Source organism: Myxine glutinosa, chromosome 1 (genome assembly GCF_964187855.1).
Source record: "Myxine glutinosa chromosome 1, kmMyxGlut1.1, whole genome shotgun sequence".
NCBI classification, from domain to species: Eukaryota; Metazoa; Chordata; class Myxini; order Myxiniformes; family Myxinidae; genus Myxine; species Myxine glutinosa.
The window spans coordinates 372,401,700-372,422,683 of record NC_136261.1 but is presented as its reverse complement, the minus strand read 5'-3'; the positions used below and the strand labels follow the sequence as shown (position 1 = coordinate 372,422,683).

Below are 20,984 nucleotides of genomic sequence, written 5' to 3'. Positions count from 1 at the left end.
TCCAAGAGGAATGTTATGGAAAATGTATGGGTTTAAATACTGTCCTGTCCATAGCTGTGAAGACCAGCCTTGGATGAATAGCCGAGACAGTTTTACTCTGAGGCGACCAGCCGAATATATAGTGGTTATTTTTGAGGTGCGCGAGAGGAAAGAGATGTGAGGTATTTATCTCACGAAACACATGGGTTTATTCTGAAACCACAAACAAGTAAACACGACAAGGAAATTCAAAAAATAAGTTTTAATGAAAATAAATCAAGAAATAAAATGAAGGCCGAGGTGAAACTAAATCCTATTTTGCGGTCTCACACACTCAAAAACACACAAGTTAAAGATAAAATCAAAATATAATCCCTTCAGCCGACACTTAACTTGGCGTCACAACGAGTACTTTTAGGAGCTTGGTGGCTGTTGAAACTGGGGTAGCCAGTCGTGCGGGAAGTGCTCCAAAATGTTGGCATCTAATGCCGCATGTCGAAGGCACTACAAGCGTGAGGCCAGCAAATTAGACAGCCTCCTTTCGATTCTCTCCCGTCAAGTGCAATGCGGCCTTCTGCTTCCAAGACCCCAGCAGTCGTCCAAAACCTTGTGCAAAACACTGCCGACGCAGCAAAGAGCTCCTTGCTTCCCAAAACGTGCCCAACACAGTCAGCACACAATCATCCATGATCAGAACAAAATCGTCCCTTCTTCACCGACCAAGAACCAGCCAAGAGAAAGCGACGCACTCTTCTTCCTCCTCTTGAGACCCAATCACCCAACGTCCCTCCCACTTCACCCTGCCCACAACCTCTCGGCTAGTCATGCCCCTCCGGGGCGTGGCCTGTTTCCTAGGGTGCTTTCGAGGCTGGGCTTAGTCCGATCGGCAATGTTCGGGTTCTGTCAGCATGCATTGGAAGGTTGTTGTCATTAAAAGTAGATTTTCATCGCCAGCCTTGCAAATGTAAAACGTAAAAGGAAAGTCAGATAAAGAAATCACATAATGGGGAAAACTAACCTTAATCCCTAACTAATTATCACTGCTTCACCCCTCGTGTGAGGGCACATAAACAATCTTAAGCTACAGTTTCCCTCCTTAAATACATCGAGATTTCTCCTATGCGTCCACAGTCCACGCTGTAATTATACAATCCTACCTTTACTATGGGATTCCATCATCTACCCCCACAAACGTAACAATACTTGGGCATCCATTTGGGAACTTCAAGCTGTATGCAAAAGAACTGGGATGGTTTCTGAGATAACATGAAGCAGAAACGATTAAAATGGAAAGGAATGCTCCATGTCTTGTCACATAAGGCATTGGTAACCATGATAAACAACCTGGAGGTATCAATCGTATGGCATAAGGCCATCGCACTCCAGCATCCTCAAGCTCTGATCACCAGCATTCAAAAGGATCTAATTGATTTTTTTTCTGGGGAGGCCACCACTGGCTTAAGCGTTTATTTATAGTTCTGGAAAAGTTTGGTCTCGGAAGTGTTTTTGTTGCTCACATTAAAATGTTATGCAATCAACTTTATCCATTATTTAAAGTCAATAATGAACTGATACTTTCAGAGGGGGATTCGTCAGGGCCGCTCTCTGTCTGGTATTTTACATGTCTTGAGTATTGAACCGCTATCGATCGTGTTTCGGAAATTTTTTGTGGGCTTAAAAGTGTTGGCAGAGCATGAAGTGAAAGTGTCGGCCGATGCGGACGACGTTTGTGTTTTGGTTAAAAAAAAAATGCCAAAGACGTTGGTTTGGTTGAAGAGAACTTGGAGTTATTTAACAAAGCGACAACAGCTGTCGTAAATTGGGGCAAAAGCCAGGCCTTGTGGACGGGTCAGACCAGTGGACCCTTGCCTTCCCTTCCACTTCAGCTCAAATGGAGTTTTGAAGGTATTAAATACCTGGGAGTGTTTCTTGGAAATGAAAATGTGGAAAAGAAGAACTGGGAGTGGTTGGTGGATGCCTTTGAGCAAAGACTGATGAAGTGGAGAGGCTTGCGTGTTCAACTTTCATACAGGAAAAGTGCTCAACAATCTTGTGGCTGGCATCCATTCTGTGGCATCGTTTCAACACGGTGCAACCCCTAGAAAGTTTGGGGAAAAACCTACAGAGGATTATGGTTGACTTCCTTTGGAGCGGCAAACACTGGGTTCGTCCTGGACTGCTGAGTCTTCCCGTGGAAAAAGGAGGTCAAGGCCTTGTGGACTTGATCAGAACGATTATGGCCTTTCATATGACTGCGATTAATAACCCGTCGGGCCGTGGAGTTATCTGTGGCCTGGTGGCCTCGTGGCCTCAGGGTCCATAGTGATGATGAGTCCAAGTACGCACCTCGAGAACCTGGCGCGTGTGCCGATACCTTGGCTGTGCACACTGAAAAATCATCACAGGCTATCAAGTTTGGTCTCAAAACTTTACGAAGAGGTCCATCTACTTGATACAGTTTACTAAACAGTACTTAAGGTTTCATTTAAATAATGAGAATAAGTCCTGCTCATTTGATTGAGAAATGTGATGAAGATATCTCAAAAAGTTGTGGATGGATTCCGAGGAAATTTTGTGGAGAGATTGGAAGTGCGAGCAGGACGAAATGATTAGATTTTGGTGAAGATCCGGATCAGAGAATTATTGAAGTGATTCTTCACCATTGAGTGATCGGGCTAAAACGATATAGAGCAGGATATCTCAAAAGGTTATCGACGGATTTGGACGAAACTTGGTGGAGAGGTCGAGAGTGTGAGAAGGACTAATCGATTCGGATTTGCTGAAGATCTGAATATGGATTCGGATATGAGAATTTTTTTAATTTCGAAGTGATTCTTCACCATTGAGTGATAGGGCTTAAACTGATACAAAGCACTATATCTCAAAAGTGATTGATGGATTTAGACGAAACTTGGAGGACAAGTTGGGTGTGTGACAAAGAATAATCGATTGAACTTTGCTGAAGATCCGAATCCGGATATGAGATTTAAAAAATGTTTTTAAAAGTGATTCTTCACGAGAGTGATGGGGCGAAAAACGATATATAGTATGATGTCTCAAAAAGTAATGTAGGGATTGGGACAAAACTTGGTGGATGAGTTGGGAAGGTGACAAGAACAATCCGATTAGATTTTGGTTAATTTGGTTATTACCTTTAGGTGATCCTGTGGAGATGGTTCTCCTAGTTTCTGGACTAGGTGAAGAACCAGGCAATCTTCTTCTTATTATTTTTCTTCTTCGTTGCCTTCCACATGCTCGTCTTCTTCTTTGATACTGTCATGGATCAATATTTGATAAATCGATTAATTGATTAATCAATAAATCAAAAATAATATTTAGAGCCAAATCACTTGGTTACTGTGGTGTCCGAATATTAGCTTCCGAACTCAAAAGGTACATGAGATATTGTCCAAATGTGAAAGAAAATAAATAAGTGATTAATAATGAAAAATCTACAAGAAAAACACAATGTGTGTTGTGTGTTGTGTGTGTGTGTGTGTGTGTTCCCCTACATAAGGGTAGGTTTTAAAGGCTTTGAGTAGCGCTTTTGGAGGGATTTGAGTGGGGGGAGGGAAGGGGTTAATGGGCAACCTTTGAACACGACTTAAAAACCATCCACCGGCTGAATGAATGAATGAATGATCGTTTTAAGGCCATTTTTCCCCGCTAGAGTGGGGGTTGGCCTTGCAGGCCCCATGACCTCATGGGGCCCTGTTTGAGGCAATGTTTTATGGCCGGATGCCCTTCCTGACGCCAACCCTTAGTCGCCTCTTACGATGCGCAGGGATACGGTGTACCTATTCTAAATCGGGGTACACACCGTGATCATTCATCCAGCAAGCTGGTACTCAATTTGCCGACCTCGGAAGGATGACAGGCTGAGTCAACCACCCCGGGGTTAATTCAGCGATCGACCGGGATTCGAACTGAGGATCCTAGGATCCCAAGCTAGCCCCCTAACCACCAAGCCATTAAAGGAACTAAAAGACTTTGGGGACCCAAAATACCCAGAAGACCCCAAGGACAAAGAAGACCCCAATGACTTGGAAGACCCATAAGACCCCGAATATCCAAAAGACCCTGAAGACCCTTGAAGACACCAAGGTCCTAGTGGACCCCAAATACCACAATTATCCCAAAAACCCAAAATGCCCCAAATACCCCTAAATACCCCCCAAATCCCAGAGGACTGGAAAGACCCAAGGACCCCAAAGACTCAAATTACCCAAAATGCCCCAAGGATCCAAAATACTCAAATGAGCCAAAAGACTCAAATGACCCAAAATACCCCCAGGAACCAGAAGACGCCAAAACACAAAAGACCCCGAAGACCCAAAAGACCCTTAAAGACCCAGACGACCCAAAGACCCAGGTAATCATGTTTCAATAGCATGTAATTAATGGATGTACTGCACTCACATTCAAATAGTATGTATTTAATAGACGTATTCAGTCAGGTTTCAATTATATCTACAATATAAAACAAAATGTGTGTTTGTGTCTGAGTGTGTGTCCCCTTCAGAAGGGTAGGTTTTAAATGCTTTGAGTAGTGCTTTAGGTGGGATTTGAGTGGGGGGGTTTAATGGGCAATTTTTGAACATGCCTCTGTGTCCACCAGTTAAAAGACCTAAAAGACTCTGAGGACCCAAAATAATCTCAAGAACCTAGAAGACCCCCGAAGACCCAATGCACCCCAAACACCCAAAATACCCCTGAGAAACAAAATACCCAAAAGACCCTAAAATACCCCAAATATCCAGAGGACCCAAAAGACCCCGGTGACTGAAAGGATCGAAAGACCCAGAAGAATGAAAAGACCCAAAAGATCCCAAGACCCAAAATACCCCCAAAGAACCTTAAAGACCCAGAAGACCCAAAAAATCCTGAAGACTGAAAAGATAGAAAATACCGAGAAGACCGAAAGGACCCCAAAGACCCAAAATACCCCCCAAAGACCCTTAAATACCCCAAGGATCCAGAGGACCCAAAGGAATCAAATGACTCAAAGACCTAGAGAACTCAAAAGTCTCAAATGACCCAAAAGATGCTGAGGAACTAAAAGACACAGAAGATGCTGAAGACCCAAAAGACCTCAAGGACCCAAATGACAGAGGACAAAAAAGACCCTAAGGACTCCAAAGACCCAAAAGAAGAGTAATTATAATAATAATAATAATAATAATAATGCATTTATTTTATATAGCGCTTTTCAGGAAGCCCAAAGACGCTTTGACAGAGTGCAAAACATAATGCATAGCAAAACATAAAAACAATTGCAAAAAAAAGAAGAATCAATAGGGAAATATTCAAAGCACAAAGGAGGGAGAAGGAGAGGAGATAGTCAGGGGTTAGATGCTGTGGGTTAAATGTTGAATGCAGTGTTGAGCAGGTGGGTCTTGAGTGATGTTTTGAATGTGGTGAGTGAGGAGGAGTCTCTGATGGTGTGAGGTAGCGAGTTCCAGAGGGTGGGAGCAGCGATGGAGAAGGCCCTGTCCCCCCAGGATCTAAATTTGGTCCGGATGGGGGGGGGACAGGAGGTTGGCACCAGCAGAGCGGAGGTTGCGGGTGGGAGTGTGTCTGGAGAGGAGGTCAGCCAGGTAGGATGGGGCCAGGTTATGGAGGGCTTTGTAGGTCAAGAGGAGGATTTTGTACTGGATTCTCTGGGAGATGGGGAGCCAGTGAAGCTTATAAAGGACGGGGGTGATGTGGTCATGGGTCCGGGAATGGGTGAGTAGACGGGCAGCGGAGTTCTGAATGTATTGGAGTTTATTGGTGATTGTTGAGGGTGAACCATAAAGGAGGCTATTGCAGTTGTCCAGACGGGAAGTGATGAAGGCGTGGATGAGGGTTTCCGCAGCCATGGAGGAGAGGGATGGACGGAGACGGGCGATGTTTTTCAGGTGAAAGAAGGCTGTCTTTGTGATCTGTTTAGTGTATTTGTCGAAGGAAAGGGTTTGGTCAAAGATGATGCCAAGATTCCGGATGTGAGGGGAGGTGGATACTGGGAAACCGTCGATGTTGAGGGCAAAGTTATGGGTGGACTTGGTGAGCGTTTTTGGGCCAATGATGATTATTTCAGATTTATCACAGTTAAGCTTGAGGAAGTTGATTTGAAACCAGGATTTTATTTCAGTGATGCAGTTTGTCAGGATAGAGTGGGTGGCGGTGGAGATGGACTTGGTGGAGATGAAAAGCTGGATGTCATCGGCGAAGCAGTGGAATTGGAGACCATGACGGCGGATTAAGTGACCGAGGGGGGACAGGTAAAGGATGAAGAGGAGGGGGCCAAGAACTGAACCTTGGGGGACACCTTGGGGGAGGGGAGCAGTGGGGGATTTGCAGTTATTGATGGAGATGAACTGGCGTCTGTCAGAGAGGTATGATTTAATCCAAGAGAGGGCAGTGCCGGTAATGTTAAAGGTGGTTTCAAGTCGGGTGAGGAGGATGGTGTGATCGATGGTGTCAAAGGCGGCGCTGAGGTCGAGGAGGATGAGAATGTTGAGGTTGCCAGCGTCAGAGGAGAGGAGAAGGTCGTTGGTGATTTTGAGGAGAGCAGTTTCAGTACTGTGGTTGGAGCGGAATCCGGATTGGAATGTTTCATACAGGTTATTGGCAGAGAGATGATGTTTGAGTTGAGTGGCTACAGCGCGTTCCAAAACCTTTGACAGAAAGGGTAGGTTGGAGATGGGTCTGAAGTTGTTTAGGGTGTCAGGGTTTAGTCCAGGTTTTTTCAGAATGGGGGTAACAGCAGCAATTTTGAGGGATGGTGGGACGATGCCTGTAGACAGGGAGGAGTTTATTGTTGCAATGATAAGTGGAGAGAGAGCAGGAAGGGAGGCCTTGACAAAGCTGGAGGGGATGGGGTCAAGAGTGCAGGTGGCAGTTTTCATTCCGATGAGGAGTTCAGAGAGGTCAGTAGGGGAGACTGGGGAGAATTGAGACAGGGGATGGCAGGATAAGGGGGGGCAGGTGGTTTGAGGGGGAGCGGGTGCAGCGGTGGTCAAGCTGTTGTAGATGTTTTCAATTTTGCGTTGGAAGAATGAAAGGAAGGAGATGCAGAAAGGAATGAATTATGCCTTTTACATTGGAATTGTAGACGGTGGCTTGCAAACTGAGTCTCAATGTCGGTATACAGAAGCGGTATTTTATTAATCACAGTAAATACAAAGCACAGGGAGGTGAAATTTGCTGCACATGATATGCAATTCGCGCAGAGTAAAACAAGTGTTAATTTACGTCTGTATGATGTCTCATAAATAATGAAGATATAAGCACAGCTGACATTAGGCCCAGACTTCAGACTTTGGCATGCTCATGCAGCTGTACCGTCAAAAACTGTTCCAACCCGTCATTTTTGATGGACTTTATACTGGTAAATAAATAATAATTGTAAAAAATAATGAAATTATTAAACAATTGGCTAATATAATACCTAAACCAACACCGTTTCATCAGAATCTGTAACATAAAAAACATGAAGCAATTCATTGATTAATTACATAATTGATCGATTAATTGACTAATTAATAAATCAAAATATCCTTTATAGCCAAATTACTTGGTCACTGTCATGTCCGAATATCAGTTTCCCAACTCACAAGGTGCCTGAGATATTGCCCAGATGAGAAAGAAAATAAATAAATGATTAATAATGAAAATAAATAAATAAGAATCGTAAAAAATAATTAATATATTAATCAATTGGCTAATAGCATACCGAAACCACCATCCTTTCATCCAAATCTGTAACTTTTTGAAAATTAAGTAATAAATCGAATAATTAAATAATTAATTGATTAATCAATAAATCAAAAATATCTTTTACAGCCAAATCACTTGGTCATTGTGTCCAAATATCAGCTTCCCAGCTCAAAGGGTTCCATCTGCCAGTAACCCTCTCCTTATTGTGTTCAATCTCCAATCAATATATCGTTTGGTGATTGTATACCTGTATCATGATTGTATACCTGTATCATGATTGTATACCGAAATTCTCACCCTGATGAGACAAGCGTTGGTTGGAACACTAAAACTGGTTCATTGAACTTAACGATATTATTTTAATAACACACTGCATTTGTGATTCTTTAAAAAAAAACTTTAGGACAGGAGGACAGCTGGCTTTAACGTTTCCACGTGGAAAAAGATTTAAGAAAAAGACAGGACGGGCGTCCTGGATTCGAACCCAGACAAGTACCCCGCCGAATGACGCTGTTGTGAAACAAACACGATCAACGTCCGTCACGTAGCAACGGCGTCGCAACAAAGGAGGTCGGAGTTCCTGAGAGGCCGGAGATCCCCGTGAGGCCGGGGTTCCCGCGAGCTTGAAGTTCCCGCGAGGCCGGGGTTCCCGCGAGGCCGGAGTTCCAGCGAGGCCGGGGTTCCCGCGAGGCCGGGGTTCCCGCGAGACCGGAGTTCCAGCGAGGCCGGGGTTCCCGCGAGGCCGGGGTTCCCGCGAGACCAGAGTTCCAGCGAGGCCGGGGTTCCCGCGAGGCCGGGGTTCCCGCGAGACAGGAGTTCCAGCGAGGCCGGGGTTCCCGCGAGGCCGGGGTTCCCGCGAGACCGGAGTTCCAGCGAGGGCGGGGTTCCCGCGAGGCCGGGGTTCCCGCGAGACCAGAGTTCCAGCGAGGCCGGGGTTCCCGCGAGACCGGGTTCCCGCGAGGCCGGGGTTCCCGCGAGGCCGGGGTTCCCGCGAGACCGGGGTTCCCGCGAGACCGGAGTTCCCGCGAGCTTGAACTTGAAGTTCCCGCGAGGCCGGGGTTCCCGCGAGCTTGAAGTTCCCGCGAGGCCGGGGTTCCCGCGAGGCCGGAGTTCCAGCGAGGCCGGGGTTCCCGCGAGACCGGAGTTCCAGCGAGGCCGGGGTTCCCGCGAGACCGGAGTTCCAGCGAGGCCGGGGTTCCCGCGAGACCGGGGTTCCCGCGAGGCCGGGGTTCCCGCGAGGCCGGAGTTCCAGCGAGCTTGAAGTTCCCGCGAGGCCGGGGTTCCCGCGAGCTTGGCCGTCCCCTTGAACCGCTCAGGACATCGAGAAATCACTGCACAATGGTCGATCCCAGCGGCCCCGAGCTGCCGAAAGTTGGCACCGATCGTGACGTCATTGAGAAACGTCCTAAAAATGTGAGCTTCGTTCTCTCACTCCCACGAAACGGGCCGAGTGGGTTCAATGAATTATTGACACGAGTTAATGATTGGTTAATTGTGAGATAATGACGTCACTGCCGAATGGAGATCTTCATTGATCTGTTACTGTTGCTGTTCCATCTGAGAATCCCGTGTGCGAGACCGAAGTTCAAATCCCATCCATAAACGAGATGTGTTTCTTCATTGTCCACAAATGTCCTTGTAATGAATGTAAAAGTGCATTGATGTCTATTAACGTCTTTGTCCTTCATCGGATTGATGTATAACAGTACAAGCTCCAACATGAACGTTCTCACTTAGATCGATGTAAACAATTAATTAATTAATTAAGGGTACAACGGAGGATGTCTGAAGGTTTCTGGACGTCGGAATCCTCAATGACAACACGTGGGTCATTAAAAAACGTCACTCAGATTCCTATTGATTATACCTGTACCTGTACCTGCACCTGCACGAGGGTCTTCAAATAACGTCACTGAGATTCCTATTCAATATACCTGTACCTGCATGACGGACTTCAAATAACGTCACGCAGATTCCTATTGATTATTTCTGTACATGCACCTGTACCTGCACCTGCACCTGCACGAGGGTCTTCAAATAACGTCACTGAGATTCCTATTCAATATACCTGTACCTGCATGAAGGACTTCAAATAACGTCACTCAGATTCCTATTGATTATATCTATATCTACTTGCATGAGGGTCTTCAATTAACGTCACTGAGATTCCTATTGACTATACCTGTATCTACCTACACGAGGGTCTTCAAATAATTTCACTGAGATTCCTATTGATTATTTCTGTATCTACCTGCACGAGGGTCTTCAAATAATGTCACTGAGATTCCTATTGATTATTTCTGTACCTGCACGAGGGTCTTCAAATAACGTCACTCAGATTCCTATTGATTATTTCTGTATCTACCTGCACGAGGGTCTTCAAATAATGTCACTCAGATTCCTATTGATTACTTCTGTACATGCACGAGGGTCTTCAAATAACTTCACTCAGAATCCTATTGATTATTTCTGTACATGCGCGAGGGTCTTCAAATAACGTCACTGAGATTCCTATTGATTATTTCTGTACCTTCACCTGCACGAGGGTCTTTAAATAACGTCACTCAGATTCCTATTGATTATATCTGTATCTACCTGCACGAGGGTCTTCAAATAATGTCACTGAGATTCCTATTGATTATATCTGTATCTACCTCCACGAGGGACTTCAAATAACGTCACTCAGATTCCTATTGATTATATCTGTATCTACCTCCACGAGGGACTTCAAATAACGTCACTCAGATTCCTATTCAATATGCCTGTACCTGCATGAGGGACTTCAAATAACGTCACTGAGATTCCTATTCAATATGCCTGTACCTGCATGAGGGACTTCAAATAACGTCACTGAGATTCCTATTGACTATACCTGTACCTTTACCTGCACGAGGGTCTTTAAATAACGTCACTCAGATTCCTATTGATTATATCTGCATCTACCTGCACGAGGGTCTTCAAATAATGTCACTGAGATTCCTATTGATTATATCTGTACCTGCATGCGGGTCTTCAAATAACGTCACTCAGATTCCTATTGATTATATCTGTACCTGCATGAGGGTCTTCAAATAACGTCACTCAGATTCCTGTTGATTATACGTGTGCGAGGGTCTTCATTCATGCTTCGTATTGATTATACCTGTACAAGGGTCTTCATTCATGCTTCGTATTGATTATACGTGTACAAGGGTCTTCATTCATGCTTCGTATTGATTGTACGTGTACAAGGGTCTTCATTCATGCTTCGTATTGATTATACGTGTACAAGGGTCTTCATTCATGCTTCGTATTGATTATACCTGTACAAGGGTCTTCATTCATGCTTCGTATTGATTATACGTGTACAAGGGTCTTCATTCATGCTTCGTATTGATTATACGTGTACAAGGGTCTTCATTCATGCTTCGTATTGATTATACGTGTACAAGGGTCTTCATTCATGCTTCGTATTGATTATACCTGTACAAGGGTCTTCATTCATGCTTCGTATTGATTATACCTGTACAAGGGTCTTCATTCATGCTTCGTATTGATTATACCTGTACAAGGGTCTTCATTCATACAGGTGTATGAACGTGTTACGCTTGAGCTACTTTTTCCAGTGTAAACTTAATTTGTCGATTCCGGATCATGCATGTATCATGTATGAACCAACATGACCATATTGGTGTGTGATGGATGTACTGTGACTGGACCCACAGAAGTATCCACGCCCCAAAGGTGCGGTCGTGTTTCGAGTGGACTCACCATGGAAGCGTCTGCACACGACGCACACCCTGAGCAGCGCCCGGGCCGTGTTTGACTACTTCGATCCCCAGGTACGTAATTACTGATTGGGTGCAGAGGAGAGGTGAAGCACATCGTGCTTGTTGGGACAGGGTGGGGCTTGATATCTTCCTCGGTCCTGGTTATACCTTCAGTACGCTGAACACACATTCAACGGACGGCACACGTATTGATGAATCACCCTGCATGTGAACCACCAGGTTGACAGTTTATACCTGGGTCGGGATTCAAACCTAGGCTAAACAGCTGAGAGGTGAGTGCCTCGAAGCTATCCCATCAGCCTTTTGTTCAAATAATTTGGGGGGAGGGGTAAGGGATGGGGGGGGGGGGGGGTTAAGATGAAAATTGATGATTTTAGAAGTTTGACCTTGAGTTGACCTTTGACCTCAAATAGTTGCTTCCCCGATTCAATGATGCACTATGCAATTGATGTTTAATTTTCAAGCCAATCGGATGAAAAATGACAATTTTAGCAATTCGACCTCAAGATTACCTTTATCCCCGAAATCAATAGGCTTCTTCATCATGATCAACTCCACCATCTGGTGAGGTTTCGTCACGATCGGTTTAAAATTGTGACCTGTCGGCGATTGACATACAAACATACAGAACAACGAACAAGACCAACAATATAAAATCTTCCATTTTGCAAGGAACAAATAGCCAAGATCAAATTCATCGACCTGACAATAACATCGCGGCCGTGTTACTGACCATTGATCGATTAATGTGTCCTTGTTGTTCGTCCCAAGGCCCCGCTCGACGATCTGGATTTCGTGCTCAAAGCACAGTACGATCACAGCACGGACTGCCTGCAGGACAAGAGCAGGACTGTGATACAGAAGGAAACTTTGGGGGATGACCATGGGTGAGTGGGAGGCCAACTTAAATTAAGGGACAGTGTCATGAAATGGGTCACTTTATTTTTCATTGGAACAGCAAGTAGTTTAATTTAAGTCGAGTTTAACTCGTTTTTGTGGTTTAATCGTAAAATTAAAAACATCCCACGCAAATCCAAAATGGCGACGGATGTTCTCAAGATGGTGGAAGGAGGTTCGATGCGAATGGCATTGACATCAGGGCGAGTTAGGCCTCAAGTTCAAAGAAGGGTGATTAGAGCTGGAATTTGTTCAGGATTCCGGCGATAAGTCGCCGACTCTTCGCGAAGGGCACCGTGGGATCTTTACCGTCCACCAACGAATGCTGGCAGAAGGGACATCCATTTCGCATCCATCCGAAGTATGTCACACAAATTGATGACTCATTCTGCCTGTGAAACACTTGGATGACAGTTTACAGCTGGTTCAGGATTCAAACCCAGGCTTGACAGCTTAAAGGTGAGTGTGCGTACCTCGAGGCCATCCTGCCATGGTGTGGGGACGACAAGGCATAAATAATTTTAATTATATAATGAATGCTACTTTCACAAATTGAACTAGAAAGCATGTGCAAATGCAAGGCCCGTCCGCCTCCGTTTGTATTCATTCGGCATCTTCTCCTTCCTCTTCTTCTTCTTCTTCTTCTTCTGTATGTTCAACATAACGAAAACAGTTTCAAAGAAATGCAAAATGAAATTGATGATCATATGCATTGACCTTGACCTTTAACCTTTTTATCAAATAAAAAAACAACTGACTCCCACCTTTTGATTGGTGAACCAATCCAGTGACCCGATATGCAAATTCCTGAAATTTTAGGTGGATAGGGTGAAAATTGGTGTTTTTATGCAACCTTGACCTTTGACCTTTTAGTCCGAAAAACAATCTGCTTCTAGATTTTGATTGGTGAACGAATTCTGTGACCCAATATGCAAATTCTTAAACTTTCAGGTCAGTCGGATGAAAATTGACGATTTTACGTGTCGTTTACCTTTGACCTTTTGACCAAATTGTTAACTTGCCTTCTCCGTATTATCATAATAATGGTTTGGTGAAAATTTGATGACAAAACTCAAATGGTAAAAGAGTTTTGGCTCGGACACACACACACACACACACACACACACAGACACACACACACACACACACACACACACACACACACACACACACACACACACACACACACACAGAAGTGATTACAATACCCCATCTCATGCTGCGCAGGGAACTGACTAATACGGCATTCTCTTATCTATATGCTTCGAATGATCACCGCAATCATTAATCAACGCTTAAAATGAATCAGCCAATCGGGTTGAAGTGCACAATAAATTTAGAAGCAAATACATTATCATTATTACATACAAAATCTGGATTCTAAAAATACAGGACATGTTCATACTTACACACCTGGTGTGTCCGTGTAGGTTTTGTCAGCCAAAGAGAACAAAAGGTATCCACGTCACCATGGCAACCTATTGATGAAATTTTGCATTGTTTTCTAAAGATGGAGGGCAATGCAACTTATGATATGTTGTGTGAAATAGTAAAACGTGATTTCGTGACGAGCACTGTTTTGTCCTCTTGATTCAGACGGATTTTGAAGAACATACCAAAGGAATTAGTGCTGGATGATGACCCCATGAACCCCCCTCTCGTGAAATGGACAAACCTGACCAAGAGCTCCATTTACAGCAGAAAGGGAACAATCGGTAAGACACAGTTTCTTTGGCATGAGCAAACGCTGAACGTCGTGTTTTATACCCTCTCCCCTTCCGTCGAGATCACTCTGCTCTCTCACCCTCCTCGGCTCCTCCAATACACGCAATCTTCCATTATCCCACTCCTGCTTCAAACCTCCATGTCTGTCTGTCTCGAAGAAATTCTTTTTTGCAATCCCATAAACCGAAAGGTACAGTTATTCAGGTTTGTGCCGCTGATGCAGTGCCCCAATTACCAGTGAGCTGTTACTCAATTTGCCGAACTCGGAAGGATGACAGGCTGAGTCAACAATTTGCCGACATCGGAAGGATGACAGGCTGAGTCAACAATTTGCCGACATCGGAAGGATGACAGGCTGAATCGACCCCCCTGCCGTTCATTTATTTTTTTTATTTTTTTTTGTATACAAGATCGAGGCTCGTGTGGTGTCAGAGCTAACATTAATCACAAAAAAACCAACGGACACATAAAACATGTAATAAAGGGAGCGGGAGACAAGATGGGGAGAGAGGGTGAAACACACAAGTACAACATTTGAGAGCAGTGACATCGGGAGATTTGTGGGAGGGAGAGGGCTTGGGGGGAAGAGGCGTGGAAAGGGGGGTGGGTGGTGGAGGGATAAAACACATGGACAGAGCTAGGACTTCCAGGAAAGAAGTCGGTATTTCAAAACAGTGGATCTGGGGTGAATTAACAGGGGTAGAAAAAAATCAGGGTTTTGGATGGGGGAAGATAAGAGATGGTGGTGAACAGCTGTTTTAAAGACCTGGAGGGAGGAGTGGGATTGAAGAGAGTGAGGGAGTTTGTTCCAGAGGTGGGAGGAAAGAGGAATGAAAGAGTGAAGGTGAGCAGAGAGTCTTGATTTCGGCAGTTTCACCAGAAGAGAGTTGTCGCAGATCTTGTGCGACCTGTAGGAATATTTGTGAGACAGAGCACAGACAGAGCTGGGGGAGCAAGGCCGGAGAGGAGTCAGTAGAAGACAGAAAGACCACCAACCTGCCTGCAGTGAGTGAGTGAAAGGCCCTCAGAGTTAGCTTCATCGTGGGAGATTCCAATGATTCTGAAAGCTTTGGTTTCAACAGCGTGAAGCCGAGCTAGGTGTGAGGCAGGAGCACCGGCCCAGAGGGAAGAGCAGCATGACATTGAGCTGCGGATGAAAGCCTTGCATGTGGTGAGGAGCTTTTTCAACCCAATTTTTTTTTTCATCCTTTTTCAACCTAATACATCGATCGACTGGGATTTGAACTCAGCATCCTCGGATCCCAAGCCAGCTCCCGGACGGCGAAGCAAACACCAGGCTGGGGAAGGGGGCGAGCGGGGTTAAGGCCAACTCCACTCTTGGGTTACTGACCTCCTTTACTCTCGTAGCCAACATGTGGCTCTCAAGGGAATCATTTCATCCATTCCTCCTGTTAAGGCTGGAGTGCCGCTAAGCAGGGCTCTGGGCCCAGTCCTATTCCTGATCTTCATCAATGATCTCTCCGATTTTGGAAAATCCTCTTATCGATTTGCTTATGATTCCACACTCTGCCGTGACATCCCTCATCCTTTAGACAGGCAGGCTGCATCCTCTTCCATCTCTTCAGACTTTGAAAAATCACAAGATGGTCAAATACTTGTAATATGTCTTTCAATACTGACAAATCTCACACTCACTATTTCTCCAAGAAAGGACTGCCTGGGAAACCTTCCGATCTACCTTCTCAACAACCCTCTTCAGCAAGTTCAGTCATTCAAACTCCTGGGTCTCACTCTCAGCCATGATCTCTCTTCGGCAATCCACATTTCAAAGTTGGCTTCCAAAGCCAGCCACCGACTGGTCATCCTCCGTCATACAAAGTCCTTCCTTGGCACACCTGAACTCCTATCCACCTCCAAGGCCTTCATCTGCAGCTTGATGGAGTCCTGCTCTCTCCTCTGGGATGGCTCCCCTGCATCACATCTTACTCAGCTTGACAATGTGGACACCAAGGCCTCCAAGATTATTGGAAGATCCCCCAATGAAGCTGAGTTTTTGGGTCAATCACTTTACCGTCGCAGAGAGATCATTGGTCTCTGTGTTCTACCCCTACCTTTCTGGTCTTGCACCCTCTGCTCTTCCCATACTTTGTCCACCCTCCCCCTCCCCAGGTTTCTGCAGGGCGCACGTGGTCCGCCATCGACCCCTTCATGGTGAAAATCACAATATTCAGAATCACTGCTCACATCCACTCATTAGGTCTTCTTTTTCCCACAGTGGAACAAACTTCCATATTCTCTTCAATCTCATTCTTCCCTCCAGGTTTTCAAGACAGCTGTTCCCCACCATCTCAGATCATCCCCAATCCAAAACTATGACCATTTATACCCCTGTTAACCCCCACTCTCCAACCTACCCGTTTGCATTTTTCCTTCTTGAGAGTTTGCTTCCATCATCCGTCTTGTCCACTACATGGATGCTCTGCTTCCTCACCCCTCATTCCTTCCCTCTTTCCTTATTTGTCCAAGTCTCCCTCTAGTTTATCCTTCAACCTCGCTATTGGTGGCACCCACCCCCCCCCCCTCTCTCTCTCCAAAATCTTATTGGCTTGTTCCTGTCAGCTCACCAACTCATCCACCTAGTTTTGTCATAACTCGTCCACAACTTTTTGAAATATCATGTTATTTATCATTTTTGGCCCCATCTCTCAATTATTTAGAATCACTTCAAAAATAATTAATGTATCCTTATCTTTACCAAAATCGAAACTGTTCGTACTTGTCACATTCCCAATCTGTCCACCAAGATCCATCCGAATCCGTCCATAACTTTTTGGGATATCGTGCTGTATATAGTTTTTGGCCCCGTCTCTCAATGGTGAAGAATCACTTAAAAATTTGAGTATTCGGATCAGGATCTTCACAAAAATAGAATCACTTCATCCTTGTCACACACAACCTGTCCGCAACATCTAACCTGTTCATATTTTTTTGGAGATATCCTGGTGACAGTTAGAGAGAGAGGGGTGAAAACACAACCCCAGGCAGAGGTAATTACAAGAACATGCATTTTTTACATTACGTACCTATTTCTCTGAGATACCCTTGTTACCTCTGCCACCAAAGGTGGACTGGTGAACAGTTTACGTTTTGTATCTCAGAGTAGACCAGAAAATCACAATACAGAATCACATTGAATCAAAATCAATCACAGGAATCACCATAGATAGGTCCAGTCCATCATACCCTGATCTACTCCTCGTTTTTGGCCATCTTATTATTATAGATCTAACGTATGTATGTTTATATGTTTATATGCGACCAAACGTCTTCTTCTTCAAATAAAATTAAAACCCAAAACACAGTCCGTGAACTCTAAATTACGTTTGGACTGCTGAGACACCTCAGACGTTTGACGACCCTCCCTGAAGACCCAAAATACCCTTGAAGACCCCAAAGCACCTGAAGACCCAAAAGACCCAGAATAACCGGAAGACCCAAAAGACCCCGAAGACCCAGAAGACCCAGAATAACCGGAAGACCCAAAAGACCCCGAAGACCCAAAAGACCTCGAAGACCCAAAAGACCCTGAAGACTTTGGACCATAACCCAAGACCCCAAAGACAAAAATTTAGTAGCCGGATCCGAATTTTCACCAAAATTGAATCTATTCCTCCTTGTCACATGCAGGACATCTGTGCCAAATTTCGTCCGAATCCGTCCACAACGTTTTGAGATATTTTGTTCACAAACGGACAGACAGACTGACAAACAGGGGTGAAAACATAACCTCCATCCACCTTTGGTGGCGGAGGTAATTACAAGAACATGCACTTTTTACATTACGTCCTTATTTCTCGAAGATACCCTTGTAACAAGAGTGTGTTTGTTTGCTGTGACTCCATGACATCACAATGCGTTGGGTGCAGCAGTAAATACTTAATGAAATGCTGAAAGTGCAGTGGCTTTGTCCTATCTCTCCCCTGTTCAATTGAGAACCATTTTGTAATCTTGAATAACTGAACCTTTTGGTTGATTAGTCTGTTTCGTCTGTTTTTCAGTTGGACGTTAACCACTATTTCCGGACCGTTAACCACTCTGGACATGCTGCTTCTGCTTTCTCAACAATGGATGGAGGTCCTCAACGCCAAACAGGAAATTAGAGCAGTCTCCCTTGACATTTCACGTGCCTTCGATACGGTCTGGCACCCTGCTCTGCTCTCCAAACTCTCCTCCTTTGGTATCCATGGAAATCTCCACGCATGGCTGGCGGACTTCCTCTCTGGTCGTAGTCAACGTGTGGCCCTGAATGGGTTTCTCTCATCTCCTCTTCCTGTTCAGGCTGGAGTTCCCCAAGGTAGTGTTCTGGGCCCTGCGCTTTTTCTGGTCTTCATCAATGATCTCTCTGACTCTCTTGAAAATCCTCTCTATCTCTTTGCTGACGACTCTACTCTCTGTCGCTCCATTCCTCATCCCTCAGATCGGCAGTCTGCAGCCTCCTCACTTTCTGCAGACCTGGACAAAATCACAGACTGGTCAAACAAGTGGAACATGTCTTTCAATCCTGACAAATCTCACACTCTTACAATGTCTCTCCGAAAGGACCGACTGGACAACCCTCCCATCTACTTTCTCAACAATCCTCTCCAAGAAGTTCTGTCGCTCAAGCTTTTGGGTCTCACTATCTGCCATGATCTTTCTTGGGAAAACCACATTTCCAAGCTGGCCTCCAAAGCCAGTCGCCGACTGGGCATCCTCCGTCGTGCGAAGTCCTTCCTTGGCACACCTGAGCTCCTCACCACATACAAGGCTTTCATCCGCAGCTCAATGGAATACTGTTCCCCCCTCTGGGCTGGTGCTCCTGCCTCACACCTTGCTCGGCTTCACGCTGTTGAGGCCAAAGCTTTCAGAATCATTGGAATCTCCTGCGATGTAGTCAACGCCGAGGGCCTTTCACTCACTCACCGCAGGCAGGTTGGTGGTCTTTCTGTCTTCTACCGACTCCTCTCCGGCCTTGCTCCCCCAGCTCTCTCTGTGCTCTGTCCCCCCAATATTCCTTCAGGTCGCACAAGATCTGCCTGCAAGCCTCTTATGGTTAAACTGCCAAAGTCTAGGCTCTCTGCTCACCTTCACTCTTTCATTCCCCTTTTCTCCCGCCTCTGGAACAAACTCCCCCACTCCCTTCAATCCCACTCCTCCCTCCAGGTCTTTAAAACAGCTGTTCACCACCATCTCTTATCGTCCCCCATCGAAAACCTTGATCTTTTCTACCCCCCGGTAATTCACCCCAGAGTCCTTGCAGTGTTCATATGTTTTAATCCTCTCCCACCTCCCCCCAATTCCTCCCGATGTCCCTGCTCTCAAATGTTGTGTTTGTGTCCTTCCCCCTCTTCCCCCTCTCTTTTGTGTCCTTCCCCCTCTCTCCCCATCTTGTCTGCCGCTCCCCTTGTTTTTTGTGTTTTGTGTGTCTGTCTTTTTGTGTGATTAATGTTAGCTCTTTCACGAGCCTCGATCTTGTATCCAAAAAAAAAAAAAAAAAAAAAAAAAAAAAATGGAATTGCAAAAAATAATTTCTTCGAGACAGACAGTTACGGAGCTTTGAACCAGGAGTGGGAACCTGGAAGATTGCGTGTCTTGGAGGAGCCGAGGAGGATCGGTGGGCCGACTTTAGCAGGATTGCTCAACAATGATAAGGCATCGTCGACCTTCAGAAAAAAACGACATTCTTGAGGGTTGAACATCAACCTTCGTTGAAACTATCAATCAGATTACCAACTGCAAATCTTTTTTTGCAGAGAGCTATCACACAGCGAATACAAAGAACGGCTTCAGCAGAAAGGAAGATGGAGCTTTTTACTGCTCGTAACCTGCCCACAGACAAACACGTGTGTTTTACTCATCATGACCTTTATGCAAACTTGTCATTTTGTGAAAACTAAATAATAAAGCATTGATCATCATACACTGAGCCAGTATTTTTCAATATTCACTTTAAGTGGCAAGTAGTTGATCAGGGGTAGACCCTGAAGGTTTCTAGGATAACAACATCTAAGCAGGAAGTCATAAATGTAGGTTCTCTGTTCTGGTATGAAAGCCGAGCAGTCTTGATATCCTCACTGCAACAATCCCACCAGAATAGGCCAGTAATACACAAGAGGAGAACTGGAAGAGGTGTAATGGGTACCTTGGATGTATAATGCCAGTCAGGAGCTTGTGAGAAGGTCTTCCTTTCGTAAGAGGCCTTTACAAGACGAAACAGACTAATCGCAAGCGTTTCACTGTTTAATGGAGTTGTCTGAAATCTCTGCCTTCAGAAATTATATCTTGAAAAACTAGAGGGATGGGGGATGTGGATCAGTTTATATCACCAAGTTGACCAAGATGCAGTAAAGATAGGACAGGCCAAATGACCAATTTCATCACAACCTGGAAATGATTACCAAATAAACTTGCATACTGTGGTGGTCGAGTATTTATTATTCACGAGGAGACTGGTCTGGTTTCCTAGAAATAGTGGTTAACGTCCAACTGAAAGCAGAAATGTTCAGCCTTGCACACCAAGCTTCAGGAAAATGAGGTAGTCTCAGAAGAATGACTGTTGCTTTCAGATTGGCAGTATAAAAAACCCAGCTAGATCACTAATAACCTCGAGGTTGAGAATAATCAATCTTCCCTCTCTGTTCTGGTATACATACGGTACCTTTATTAAATTGTGGTTGCCTTGATGCCCTCAAGGAGAAATGCAATGGTCCACAACACCGACAAAGATAGGACTGGCCAAATATCCCGAACCTAATAAGAAAGAAAATGCAATGTAATGTTGTTCCAGTTGTGGAACACTCTAGAAATTGTTTTATACCCTTCCTCAGATCTACGCCTCCTCACAATTCTATATTGGAGTTCTATGGACAGTTCCTTGGACTTCATGGTAGAGTTTCAGACCTGACATGCACT

The 20,984-nt window shown here is 44.9% G+C and overlaps 1 protein-coding gene across 1 annotated transcript; it reads left to right on the top strand.

The window, feature by feature from the left end:
- The first annotated feature begins 8,579 nt into the window (after positions 1-8,579).
- On the top strand, positions 8,580-19,997 carry LOC137419544 (protein CFAP276-like). The gene is made up of 5 exons (XM_078771051.1): positions 8,580-9,093; positions 11,385-11,501; positions 12,222-12,337; positions 13,944-14,062; positions 19,826-19,997. The coding sequence occupies exons 1-5, from the start codon at positions 9,019-9,021 to the stop codon at positions 19,894-19,896; spliced, it is 498 nt and encodes a 165-aa protein (XP_078627177.1). The 5' UTR covers positions 8,580-9,018; the 3' UTR covers positions 19,897-19,997.
- Positions 19,998-20,984: the final 987 nt, after the last annotated feature.

Bases quoted from the DNA above. Each gene is read 5' to 3' on its own strand.
- LOC137419544 (XM_078771051.1), top strand. From the start codon at position 9,019: ATGGTCGATCCCAGCGGCCCCGAGCTGCCGAAAGTTGGCACCGATCGT. The intron at 11,502-12,221 runs GTACGTAATTAC...GTTCGTCCCAAG, and splicing joins TTGACTACTTCGATCCCCAG to GCCCCGCTCGACGATCTGGA. The intron at 14,063-19,825 runs GTAAGACACAGT...CTTTTTTTGCAG, and splicing joins CAGCAGAAAGGGAACAATCG to AGAGCTATCACACAGCGAAT.